General features: G+C 38.7%; 2 protein-coding genes across 2 annotated transcripts in view; both read right to left on the bottom strand.

The window, feature by feature from the left end:
• Positions 1-1476: 1476 nt before the first annotated feature.
• TTC30B (tetratricopeptide repeat domain 30B) lies at positions 1477-4782 on the bottom strand. The gene has a single exon (XM_032236934.1). It carries the CDS (start codon positions 4544-4546, stop codon positions 2540-2542), a length of 2007 nt encoding a protein of 668 aa, XP_032092825.1. The 5' UTR covers positions 4547-4782; the 3' UTR covers positions 1477-2539.
• A 3726-nt stretch (positions 4783-8508) lies between these two features.
• PDE11A (phosphodiesterase 11A) overlaps positions 8509-13690 on the bottom strand; it is a 176218-nt gene continuing 171036 nt past the window's right edge. The window contains exon 20 of the mRNA XM_032237355.1: positions 8509-11453. Coding sequence (XP_032093246.1) covers positions 11310-11453 — 144 coding nt within the window. The 3' untranslated portion in view covers positions 8509-11309. The remainder of the gene's footprint in view (positions 11454-13690) is intronic.

Below are 13690 nucleotides of genomic sequence, written 5' to 3'. Positions count from 1 at the left end.
TAGCCTGATTATAATATTTGGATCTAATAGAAATTGAACTCCAATAATATTTGGTGAATACTAGATTACCATTTCTGGACTAGGGTTGCACTCTGTGAAGTTTCTATATACACACCATGTGCCCTTTGAATAGGTGAACATAAAACTGCAATATAAGATTACACCATCTGTGTTTGCCGTCGTTTTATATGCTACTCTTTAATCTATTTCTAACAATGCAGCATCCCCAGAGGGCAAAGGTGGTTCAGAATGATGAAAGCAGCTTCACAATATTGCAGTGCAAGCCCTGACCCTTTCGTATTTATGTTGTGCCATCACAAGGGTGCCCCAAGGGGCGGAGCTTGCTGCACAGGGGCATGACACCTTTGTAGATGCTGCTTAATCAGTATCAAGATGAAGTTAAGTAACAATAGAGGTTGGAGGAAAAAAATGTTTCTTTCTGCAGTTTCAAAGGCGACACAAGGTCTGAAGATATCTCTCTCACAGCAGTTCCTTTTGAAGGCGTTCAATACGATGGCTCCATGCATTAAAAACATGGACGAGAGCATTAGATACCAATAGATAACACTGGACATGGAACTATTAAAGATGATTTTAAAATGGGAATGCCCAGAGCCAGTGACCATCATAGAAAAATCAGCCATGGATAACATAATAAAAAAGATATATTTATTGTGCACCATATTGCTTCTCAAAATTTCACCGTTTGAACCCCCCCAAATATACCCAGGATTTTTTTTTTTAGTGCCCACTGACTTTTACAGAAAGCACTCAGTAAATATTAAGCAAAGCTCTTTTACCTCCTTATATCATTGCCTACAACTTGCACTCTGTCCCCTATAATACGGAGTGACTTTTAAAAACCTTCAATAAAGGCCATCCTGTTTACATTGAACGATATACAATTCCCCTGGAAATTTGAAAGATATTTTATTTTCTATTGCTCTCTTCCATATAGAATAAGGTTGGATTCTACGAGACATTTCCTGAAATTGTGCAAACATTTAATATAGGATGGCTTCAAATGAATGTTGGTACCAATTCAATACTGTAAGCCTGTTGGCTTCAAACATATAATGGCCCCACAATGACTTACTCCATATGACCTCTAAGCCTCATCATTATTGGACAAATGCAGCTTGTAGGTTACAGGGTGGTTGAGGGATGTTTTAAACATACACTGTGATGTGTTATCACTTAGTTTGCCTTTCTCAGTCCAGTGTGCCACTCAAACATCATATGCATGCTAGTTTGCTCAAAGTTTACTGGGATATCATTCAAAAGAGACGGAGATCAGTAAATTAGAGGTAACCTGTTTACTGTGTCACTTGGGCCACATTCACATACACTACCATTCAGGTATACTAAGCCATGTTTAGCATGTTGTATGATCAGAGTGATTTCCAAGCTGCTGTACAATGGTAATAATGTTCAGCTTCATCTTGAATTTGAATGATTAAAGAAAAATACAAAAACCACAGTATCAATAACTTTTATTCAGACTGGCAAAAAGATGCATAGTTGTTTTGAGTTCTTTAGAACTTTTCGTCTGGCAAAGGAAGAAAGAAGTGTTTTATGCTGACATTATACGATTGGACTTTAATCATACCTGTAATCTTAAAAAGAAGACACAGGCTGAACCCTATGAAAAATTATGTAAGCTTGACATGGTCTCTAGTAAACTCCATAACTGGAATAAGTAGTAAATATTTCTACTTCTAAAGAAAGGAATAACAACTGATGATACTTTGCCTTGAAATGTTGGGCTATCTAAAACATCTAGTGGCAAATATGGTGTTGGTAAATTTGGAAGGAAAAAGTTTGGTAGATAAATGAAGTTACTTAGTACTTTCTGCATTTGTTTTTACTTGCCCTGCACACACGATCAACTTCCACTGAACATTCCAGAGAGTACTGTGGGAAAATATATATTGCATTTGTTCCCATGGTTGCACTGGTAAAATTTAAATGTTTCTTAAAAAAAAACTTTTTATTGCTTTAAACTAGGACTTGAAACCCACTTATCCAAAGCTCCCATTACCATTAAAACATACATACAATAAACATTAAAATGTTCAAAAGTTTGACATCTTTCAAAGATAATTTTCTGCCCTTACCAAATTTGACTTAGATTGACAATTTCAACTTCCAAAGAATACTTATTTGAAAGGTACTTTTGGTATTCTTAAAGAGCTACTTACAAACCTGAATAAATGAAGTATTGCTGTCAAATAATTTCTTGAAAAATATAGCATGTATAAGATTATAATCCACCCCTCATAGTACATTCTATCGTGCTATTTATTGGGCAGCACACTACAATTTTATAAATCTGTTTCTACTTTTGTTAAATATATCTATCATACATTTGACAAGGAAGCTCATTTAATAAAAATATTCTTTAAAGAATGAAAAGTGCTGTCCTATAATTCCAAGTTAATTCAAATTCCTGTGGAACTTTTACAAGAGAACTGTACTACATCACCACTTTTCAGTGATCTTTTGACTTGGGCCATTTTGAATATAAATGCTATGGCAGCTACTTATTCCACCCAATAACCTCATACATCAGTGCCCTCAGCTGCCTAGCTTCATAAGTAACCGTGTTCTTCCCACTGTGCATCTTCTCTTCCTCAAGTGGTTGTTCTATTACTGCTGGGATATTTCGGCCATACACTTCACAGTGCTCAAGAAACTGGATGCATTCTTGAATGACACTGTCACGCACCATGATCACATGCTTACACATATTTTCTAAGAGTGACAAGAAACATCTTTTGGCATAATACCAAGTATCCGTGCCCAACTTTTTGTTATATGGTTCTAAACTCTTAATCACTCTAGAAATGCCAAAATCAAAATTTCCTTTGGCACAGTAAAGAGTCCCAATAACTAGATTGACAATACAGAGATGGTAGATCTTTTTCTCAGGTTCATGGTAAGAAAGCTGTTCCTCTTCTTTTTCAATTTTTCTCATCAGCTCCTCTGCTTCTTCATTTTGACTAGTCATAATGTAAGAAACGCATAGGTTAGCCAAAACAATGGCACTAACTTGAAGGATGTTGTCATAGTGTTTTTTCACAATGGGCTCATAAAAACCAATTGCCTCTTTGTATTTGTTCTCTTGCATGAATAGTACATGAGCTACATTCAGTTTCCATACTTCATGATCCTTGCAGAAGTCTACTGACTTATGGAACATTTTTTCCAGCATGGGATAGTTCTCCATGTCCCAATAAATCTTGGCCTGGGCCATAAAGACAGGAACATATTTCTCCAGCGTCTCATCATATTCATTCACAGCTTTCCTTAGAGCATCATCATCTCGATTTTTCCTAGACTCCTGCACCTCTTTGGTCAGTTTTCTGAGCTGCTCTGTTAGGGCCCCTGCCAGTTCATCAAGCTTATGAAAAGCCTCATCGGGGGCCGTTTGGCAGGTGATCATAGCATCCAAGTAGTTGTACAAATAAGGAGTGAGAAGTTTGTACGTCAAGTGAGCATTCTCAGCCAGCACATCTGCAGCCAGGTCATAGTACTGATACTTGCAGTACAGAAGCAGCAAATTCCCAAATGTCTCTGGCGGGCAAGGGTTCTGCTGCAGAAGGAACTGAAGTTTCTCAAAGCCTTCTGTGGCTCTCCTGTCCATGTTCATCAGAGCCTGGTTGTGCAAAGTGACCGGGTCCAGCTCCTCCTCAGACCGAGGGGGCATATCCGTGAGGGCCTCCTGAGCCGCCTGCAGGTTGCACAGCTGGTACTCAATGGCGGCTTTGAGATTGAAGGCCTCTACCAGAGCCGTCCGGTGCAAGAGCAACGTATTGCCCACGCTGCGGACGTCGAGGCCTTCCGTATTGGTGCCCACGCTCAGCTCCGGGTGCTGCTGCATGCCCCGCTCAATTATATCTGCAATGTGCTTCAGAGCAGGGGCGTATTGCTTGGCAGCGTAGCAGCACAGGGCCATGTTGTAGGACAGTTCAGGACAGTAGCCCAACACCTGCATGGCGGAGGCGAACTTGCCGCAGGCTTCCTCGTGCTGCCCTTCGCGGTAGAGCAGGCAGCCCATGTTCACCTCCGCGTCGGGCAGCTCGGAAGGGTCTTCGGGGGCGCCGGGGCTGCCTTCGGTGGCGGCTGCCAGCTGCAACTCCACCAGGGCCTTGGCGCTGGAGAGGTCGCCCTGGGCGTAGTGGGCCGCCGCCTGCAGGCGCAGGGCTCGGCTCTGGAAGGGCGCCACGTCGAGCAGCGGGACGGCGGCACGCAGGGCCTCGCCATAGAGCCCGGCCTTGTAGAGCGCCTGCGCGTGATACAGCCGGTACTCGTGGAGCTCCGGGTGCAGGATCCCCAGCTGCTCGTAGCACTCGGCCGCCGCCGCGAAATCCTGCAGCTGGTAGTAGCAGTAGCCGAGCAGCGACAGGCCGGCCCGTGACCGGCAACTTCTCTGCAACTCGCTACTTAAGATCCCCACCGCCTCTGCGAAGCGGCCGGCTCGGATCAGCCCGTAAATAGCCGCCGTGAACTCCCCGTCGGCGATAGAGGCCATGTCGGAGGCCATCCTGACCGGGCCTCGGGCAGCCTGCAAACAACGTTGCCTAGGCAACACGCCGCCACCGGAAGCGGAAGGAGACCGAGTGCCCGCGTCCCGCCACTGCCCCCACTTGTAAAAACGACGGTGGTGATCGCCTGGGGGAAACGAGTCCTTCCGTATTTGGTTTCTCGATGCGTCGCTGCGACCCTGGAAAGAGACGGGAAAGAGATGGGGATCCCAATAGGATTGACCGGGCGGACTATATAGCCCGGGGGTCGCGCGATCCGCGTTTCCCTTGCCGCGAAGCATTGTGGGAGATGTAGTTCTCGTCTGAAACTTAGGGCGTCCGGCTCTTGCCGCACATTCCAGGTTAGGGGCGTGGCCCGGTGCCTAGAATGGCTGAGCGGGTACCCGCAGGCTTAGACCAATTGCGTTTTCCTTTCCTCCCGGAGGTTTGAAGCCAAGTTTGCCGTTTCCGAAATCTCGAAGGAAGACGGACTGCAAAGGGAGTCAAGCTCCTGTACTTTAAATTGCTGGGTGGAGCAAAGGATTTTGGCGCTGGCGAAGTTGATGCCGCAAGGTTCCTTTGTCCATCGGATGCCGTTTTCTATACCGCTTAACATCCCCTAAAACAAAGACGTGCTTTTTTCTCCCCCTCTTTAAAACGAATAGGAGTGGTTCAAATTTAAGATTATCTTGTAAGAACAATTATCTTTCCTCTAAAGAATATGCAGTGGCATATTCAAATGTATAATTTTTTTTCATATAATTCAACTATTATAATTGATGTCTTTTTTAATTCTGATTTAAATTGAAAATATGCTAATTCGGTTTTCAGGTTGGGTGGGTTATGGAAAGAGAACCCAATCTTCTGCTATTCATTTAGACAATTTATTTTGTTCGTATTTGCACAAACTAGTGTTATGCTAGACTACAGATGCTTTCTTTAAAATTTGAACCATTAAACTCAAAGGAATGATCTTGAATCAAATACTACCTCTAATTTTGAAGAATTTTTGAAAGACATAATATATGACAGCTTTAATATATTCTGCCTTTATGAAAGTTGGACAGAATGCAAATTGATCGACAGAATAATAGTGAAGTGTTAGTGAAATCTTATAAACTTCCACAGAAATAATATACAAATATTTTGAAGGCTTTTCATTTTTACAATGTATAAATCATTAAAGCATTCATCTAGTTATGTTGATACCAACTTTTTAAAATACCACATACACTTATTTTTATCAGTTGAATATTTTTTTAGTGAACCATATCCAAAGACGTATTGCAACCTATCAGCATGTTCAATATACACATTTCTCGTTTTCTTTTTCAAGTAATAATAAATGCTTAGTAGGTTTGGCCAAATAAGTATTTATGGGCTGCACTGGGGTAGTAGTGTCGGAATACATGTCAACAATTGTTCAGGCAACTTTCTCCAGGATTTTTTATATACAATTGCAAAAACCATTTAAATGGTAATTTTTGTCCATCTCTCTGTATTTAGAAGTCATTATGGTACATCATCAATAATAAAAGTGTTTTAAACATTAGTGCCCATGTCTAATGTAAAACACAGTGCAATTCAACCTTCCCCATTTGGGGTTTTCCAGATGTGACCTAGATTTCCCTCATAGTAAAATTTCACATGCATCATTTTATGGCCAACAGTTTATGGATTCTTTTGGGGGGGAAAACTCTTTAGTGCAAGTTAGGATTCAGATTTCTGAAATGGCTTTAATTTTCTCATGCTGTTGTTCTGCCTCCCATAGCAGTTTTACAGGGATCCAAAGAAAGGCCATTTCCATCAGAAAGTCTCCATTAGGAACCCTGTTTAGGAAGAAAATACCTACCTGGAAAGAATAAGAGATTCTTTACTTTTATGAAATTAAAAGGAGCTTTTAGCTTTTAATAGTAGTTTCTGCAAGGACCACTGGACAATTTACGATCACTTCCATATCCATGAAGACCTTGTCACGGTACAGTTTGTTTAAATTCTTGAACAGGAGGAGATGCTTTTCTATGCCTAAATACGTTAATGGTCAGAAGTTGTGTTGGAATTGGGGGAAGGAAACAGAGATACTGGGGAGCATTGGAACCACAATATTAGTCAGCAAGTTTTTGAATTTTGAGCCACAATAGAAAAGATAGCACGAGACATGGGAAATAGATGGAGGCAATTACAAATAAGTCTGTGATGGATGGTTGACATTGTTAGGGCCTCAAGTGTATGTCAGCTTGCAATGGTTCTGCATTCCCCTCACTGCCACTGCTGTTGCCATGGGCAACGATGTGTTCAAGCCAATAAAAAGCAGAGGAAACAAGGGAACACTCAACCTTGCAGGAAGCTGGAGGTTACGTGCTATAAATTATGTCACACTTCGCAGTGCATCGTATCAAAATTCAGGAAAGCTTTATGGAGCTGCCAGCAACCCCCAGTCAATCATGGTATCTGTCTTTTGCCATAAAGCACATATTACATAAATAAGTCTCGGACAAATTCCAAGTATGCTATCCCACCTTTTTATTTATTACTGAGGAAAAAAAAAATGTAGGAGGAATAACAGAAGCAAGTTAAAAGACTACAAGTATTTATTCTAGACAATAACATAGATCTTCCTTTTCCTTACGTGTCCTATTCCCTCTGGAAAAAGAATTAAGAAGTTCCATCATCTTGTATTTCGTTCAAGTAACATGTTCCTCTAAAATATTAAGAGTGGGGTAACATTTGCATTATAACTGACTGAAAATGTCACAGAATAGAAAAGCTTTAAATTCCCGAAGACTTCATCAAAGTGAATATAGTACTAATACCAGGGTTGGGAGAAAGCTTTTAAGACTGGATCGGGTTTACTTATAGGATCCACATGTCATTAATATGATAATGTGTTGTAGAGCTCAGATTATATTATATTTAGGGTTCATATTGTTTGTTGTGTTCCTAGAAATACAAAATGCTGCTACAATCTCAAAATAAGTGTTATAATAGATAATCTGCCTTCTGAATCTTGTGCTTAAGATATTTATGTAGGAGATGGGCAGATATCTAGAGTACCTGCTAGACAATCAGAATTAATTCCCTATAAAGGGAAAAACTACTTTTTTCATTACAATTATATTCTATTAGGTTTTTCAAGACAATCTTGCATTTATTTGAGTCAGGTAGTTCTAGGACTCAGAAATTCTAAATTTAATAAATATGTATAATACAGCTCAGCATGCATTTGCGGCATTCAAAGTGCCAAGATTACTAACATTCCGAATCTGAGAGAAGCCACTTTTTCATGATTATACCAGCTTTGCTTAACTGAAAAGTAACAAATTTATAGATGTATAACATATTTTAGAGGCAAATGATTTCATTTGCTCTGTTTATGCCAAGGAAAATTCCCTCCATTGTATATATAGTTCAGTCCACATCTGGGCTAGCCCGGTATCACAAACATTTCTTAGTATGCTACTTTAATTTCATGCGTTTTATAGGTTTTGTTTTTTAAATGAGAATCCCTCTTTATGCAGTTTCATATAGATGTACATGTATGGTATATACGTGGGTATGGTTTCCTGATAGGGTTTGGGAAAGGCATATTTTCCAAATATTTTTGTATGTCTGTTTGGAACCAAGAAATATTTGAAAACATTTCATATTGGAGATCCTTTTGCATTGTGACAGATTCTATTTTGGTGAATGCTTTTCATTTTTTAGTTAAAAAAGTAAACAGTAACAGGCTTCACCCTCAAACATCTATCCTCAGTGTTTTACATATACATTATCGTTCAATGGATCTGCACTGTAATTTATACGAGGTTAAGGAAAATATTTCCCTTAATCATTGTTTTGAGAAATAACTCCTCTAAAGCAGCCATTAGATCTCTTGCTTGTACTTTTCCTTAGCAAATTAGTGAGGGATTCACAGCATTTAAATGGTTTCCTGCCTAAATCTTGATCGGTGTAATTGCAAAAATCCCATTACAACAATATATTTAACTTTAGGCTAAAAGGCTTTATTTCTATTCACTCGAAGAAACTCAATAAAGTTTGCCAGTATTAAGAAAAACCAATGTTTTAAAATTCCCTCAGAAGCTTGACAAGCATTTAATGAACTTCCAGGAACTATGAAATGAATGGCGAGAAAGAGAAGAGAACATTGGTGTAATTAAGCTGTTAGCAGTGTGATTCGAATTAAATTTTGAATTAAAAGAAAAGGCATAGATAGATAACGAGATTACCCTTCCCTAATTATACTATGTTTCCTGAGTGAGGAAATGAAAAAGAACCTTTTCAGAACCATTTCCTTCCTGTCTGTCTATGAAACGTTCAAGGTTGGAAGTCCTAAACCACAGTGAAAGAGAATATCAAGTCAAATGTTTTTCCATCCGGCTCTCGGGGACATCCGCTTCTTTTTTCTACCTACCCTTGAGAAATGTTGGAAAGCCTTGCCACATTTTACCTGCTAAGCAATGAGGTGTCCTTTAGGTGTTTGGACCACAACTCAATCAGCAAGACCATGGTGGTTGTATCTTACAATTTATAAAAGGTGTTGGGTTTCCCATCCTGTAGCAGGCCTCGGCAGAGCCAGGGGTTTGGCTACACTAACAGAAGTACCGGTAGCTGATTTCCACTGCTGAAATTGGGTAAACGATCACACCTTAGTGCCCTTGAATACGGCCCCTAAAATAGTTACGTTGGGGCACCTATTTCTGTTAAATAATAAAATGCTATCGTTGCCGTTGAGGTAAATCCGCCCCTCCCTTTCACACTTGACACAGAACCTCTCAGGTGCCAAATGACATTCAGAATCTGCTGGATATTGAATGGGAAGCCTTTCAGATACAAGAAAATGATAAAAGGATCCCTCAGAGCACCCCAGCTTTCACTATCAAACTCCTACTAACCTCAGACCAAGTGATTCGAGATGGGAGTTGTGAGTCTTCTGCCTTAAAATTATTCCTGTAAATTCAGGAGAGTGCTTTTTTTTATCTCAACCATGATTCTTTGCTGTTAAATAATTATATAAAATTCTGATTCTCTATTATGCTATTATTCATTATTGTTTCAACTGCTCTTGTTAATTGATTTAACCCAGGCCCTTTGCCTGATTCCTGTTAGCATTATATTCCCCCCCCCCCTTTTCCCCCTTTAGAAGTCCAGTCTTTTGTGCAATCTAAATTCTGTAAGTTCTGAAAAGGAAGGGATGCAATAATATTGCTTTTACAACCACCTTCTTCTGTGAGGATTCTTCTGAGTAGCTAGAGCTCTTTTACTTCCAAATGATCTTTGGCAGGGGTTTAATAGGGTAGCAGAAATTATAGCCAGCCGTCTACCTCAGATCATTTGTTCCTGCACTTTGGGAAGTACCAGCAACCCAGAGTAATCCTAACTACATGCCAATTCATATGACAAAGGCTGTCATGTTAGGCGTGCAAATTGTTTGGACTCAGGTGTTCTTAGCTCACAAACCTTTTCAGTAAGTGTTGAACTGGGTTGTGGCTGGACATGTATACAACATCCTTCCTGGGGCTAGCACAATTTATCTATAGACCACACTGGCAATGAGAATGGAATATAGATGTAATTCCACACCTCATTAGGGAATAGAAATCCAGTAAGTTGCCATGCCAGTGCTGAAATAAATTTGATGTTTCATTAACCGAAGTGAGTTCATTTCAACTGCAGACATCTCTGTGGATATTTTATAAATCAAGGATTGCCAACATGCAAAAAAGTAATAATAATTGGAGCACATGCAATGGTGACTTAATTTCTGTTAGCTAAGACAGATTAACGTGTAAGAAAATAGCTAGAAAAAGCAGAGGTAGTCATTGCTCTTTTCATATTATCATCTAGTGTCATATCAGACTTAAAAATAATAATTTTCTGAAAATATACTAGAAAGCTACGTTCATAACCTATAGTGCAAGTTCTCTACCCAAGGCAAGGTTTTGTTTTTGTTAGACAATTTTCTTGATATACCACTGATTCTCCTTTTAGATGTGCAAAGCAGCTTTAAAAATGAAATTATTACAGAATTCCAAAAGAATCATGCAGAATTTTATCTTTATATAAGCTTCTGCCTGCAGAGCAATTCAAATTGGGTTGCTAATATGAAATCAAGGAAGCCAGAGCAGATTTGTCTTTTTAAATGTAATAAAGTTCATTTCCCCTCCTTTAAATACAGCGAAAAGAGACAATTCTAAAAGCCCTGTTGAATCCTATGAGGCTTGTTGTAAAAAACATATTTCTTCAGAATATAAAGCAGGCTTCTCTGAATAAACCAAATAGAACATAAAAGGGGTAAAAAGACAAATTTCACAAGCGCAGGAATAACCATTCATACTAATAAAAGCTGGAAAGGTGCAATCTCAAAATATTTTTACAAAAATTCTCCCTTTTTTCAGAGTCTCTTGAAGATGCTTCATTATTTTCTTTAAAATCAGCCACAGCTCACGTTTATTAATTTTACTGAACCATAAGTTCCATTTATATGAATCCTTTCTGACCATATTTGCCAATTTTCTTAAGAGTTGCTGAAAGAAGCTGACAAGATCCAGACTTGACCAAGCTTTCCAGATTACTGCAAGAACCCAACTGTCTCCCTGTAGATTCTCCCCTCAGACCAAGCCTTGGCCTATAGGAAAAGCTAAGGCCGGGCCAGCCAGTGTGCTTTCAGTGACATTACATATGTTCTTGCCTGCCTTATATTATTAATTAAATACTGTGAGACGAGCATTCTTAGGCATTCTTTTGACTCTCTTATCCTAGGAACAGGAAACAGACGTAGACTTATTTTATGCTCTCCGGAGACATGGCTAAGTTGGATGTTGTCTGGGAAAGCAATCTTTTCTGGTGCAATTCCTCCCATTTTTTTCTGTTGGCCACCACAGAGTCCAGCATAGGCTTCAGTTTTCCATTCACTTTCACTAAGGCCTGAAGAGAAAGCACAAAAGAAGCAATTGTGTATTATTAGTTAAGATGCTGGTTCCAGTTCAGATAAAATGGAATATTTGCTTGGTTTGGTTTGCTCACAGACTCCATGAGAGAGAGAGAGAGACTCTCTTCGAGAGAGCATTTAATGGAGAGTATTGTTGCACAACATATTCTAAAACATTAAAAGAAATTTTGAAGGAGACGGGGCCATAGCTAATATGTCCTAGTAAAGATGACATAAAGAAATCATTAATAATGTCTAATCTAAACAAGCAGTTAGTCTCTTATCACATCTTGAGACTGAAGCTGTCAATAGAATACACAGTTTTTCCACTTTATTCTAACAAAAATGGCGAGACAAGTTATGTGAGAGCAATTGGCCAAAGATGGTCCAACCGTGAAGCCAATGAGATATTTGTCCAAGGACTCCCCAGCCTTGGTCTTTTTCTAATCGTTGTAAAAAATGAGGATGGGCAACATGTTCTGTATTTGGCCATGAAGTAACTCTCTAGCTGGCTGGTAGGCTACAGAAGCCTAGTAACAAAATGTTACTTTAAGTGGCAAGGCTGAAGTATGTTTAGCAATTTGGGTGTTTTGTAAGGATGAGTTTGGGAGTGTGTAAACCTGACATGGCCTATATTCTCATGCCCATCCTTAGTTTTTTTTTTTAATTCTATAACTGCACTGCCAATGTTTACACAATGTCCTGTCAAATTTCAGCCATCCAATCTCAGAATCATATGGGGCTGCAAAGAACTTGGGTCTAAGGGCTGTCCTATTATTACATGATGTGACACAAGGTCTAATTCCTCAGCATGTTTTTTTTCAAAAACTTTCCCCACTTGTCTCCAGTTATCTGTAAAGACACAAAATAATCAGTGTGTGAATATGCATGCAGAGATTAGGAAGAGAAATTTTGTGAAGTAGGTGTGCCAAGTCTTCTGGACACTTTTGAGGCCTCAGGAACTTTGTAAACTGCCTCTTTGAAATATTTTGCATAGCCCTATGAAATTAAGAAACACTGGTGGGTTTTGCTTCTCTGAAAATTTTCCAATTGCAGTTATTTTTACTTTTACATTCAAAATGACCTAGCTGTATCTAAAATGCTGGAAGACTTGTATTAGCAGTTAAGCATGTGACTCCTATCAAGGAATATGAAATAGTTTAAGAAGTTAGAAAGGATAGCCTTCCTAGTGTAAATCAGTGTTTCTCAACGTTATCAAGCATGTTAGCTGGGAAATTCTGGGAATTGAAGTCCAACAATCTTAAAGTTGCTGTGGTTGAGAAAAACTGGATGATATCCTACTAATGAAATGGCATTCTGCACACCAGCAAAACTTCCTAATGTGGGATGCCAAAATATTCTGCAACAAATTGTGAGAGAGATCACAATTTAAAGAGGAAACCAATGGGAAATCCATATTGTTTATGAAAAAATGTGGTTATACTATAGAATTTGGCTTTTATCTAGTGAGATATTCTTTCTAAATATAACTTACTAAAGTAGTAAAGTAACTACTTTAGTAGTTTATATGCTTTTATGTGATTAATTAGCATATTAGCCTGTTTCTAGTGAAGTGTATTTGTATATCGATTATAACTGTAAGACATAATGGTTAGTTAACCCAACATCATTATTGATTTTGGCCATTAAAAGTGAATTGGAAAAAAAAATGGACATAGTTGATTTTAGTTATAAGTACACTATAAGAAATTAATTGTATAGAACAGTGGTAAGATAATGATGTAACATTATTAAAATACCGCCATTTTATATACACTTGAATCAGATGGCATTTGGGTTAGAAATACCTCAAAAGGGTAGATTTTATATGCAAGGCATAAAATATCCTTATTCAGAGGCTCCTTTGATATTTAAACTATTTGTGTGTTTTAATTAACCATTCTACTATACATCTTATAGAAATTAGCCTTTAAAAATAATTTGGCTACTAAAGCATTGATTTCAGGTTTTCTAGATAGAAAATACACAGCCTGAGATATAATTTTTAAAATCTTTTGATTACTATATATTTTGGTGTTTTTTGTTGTTTACTAAATCATTACAATCAACTTCCTTTTATGAAACTACTGGGAAATTATCTTAAAAGCACCACATTTCTCTCCTCCCTGCAGATTCCTTTGACATTTATTAAATTACTTCTTTAGCACCTTTTCACATTTAAATCAATTTACCAATTTATTTACTGGCCCACTTAAATCTTTTGACTTTGGTA

The sequence above is a fragment of the Thamnophis elegans genome, chromosome 1 (genome assembly GCF_009769535.1).
Source record: "Thamnophis elegans isolate rThaEle1 chromosome 1, rThaEle1.pri, whole genome shotgun sequence".
NCBI classification, from domain to species: domain Eukaryota; kingdom Metazoa; phylum Chordata; class Lepidosauria; order Squamata; family Colubridae; genus Thamnophis; species Thamnophis elegans.
Note: the sequence above shows the minus strand (reverse complement) of the source record. Positions and strands in the feature narration are given on the sequence as shown.

Bases quoted from the DNA above. Each gene is read 5' to 3' on its own strand.
- TTC30B (XM_032236934.1), bottom strand. From the start codon at position 4,546: ATGGCCTCCGACATGGCCTCTATCGCCGACGGGGAGTTCACGGCGGCT.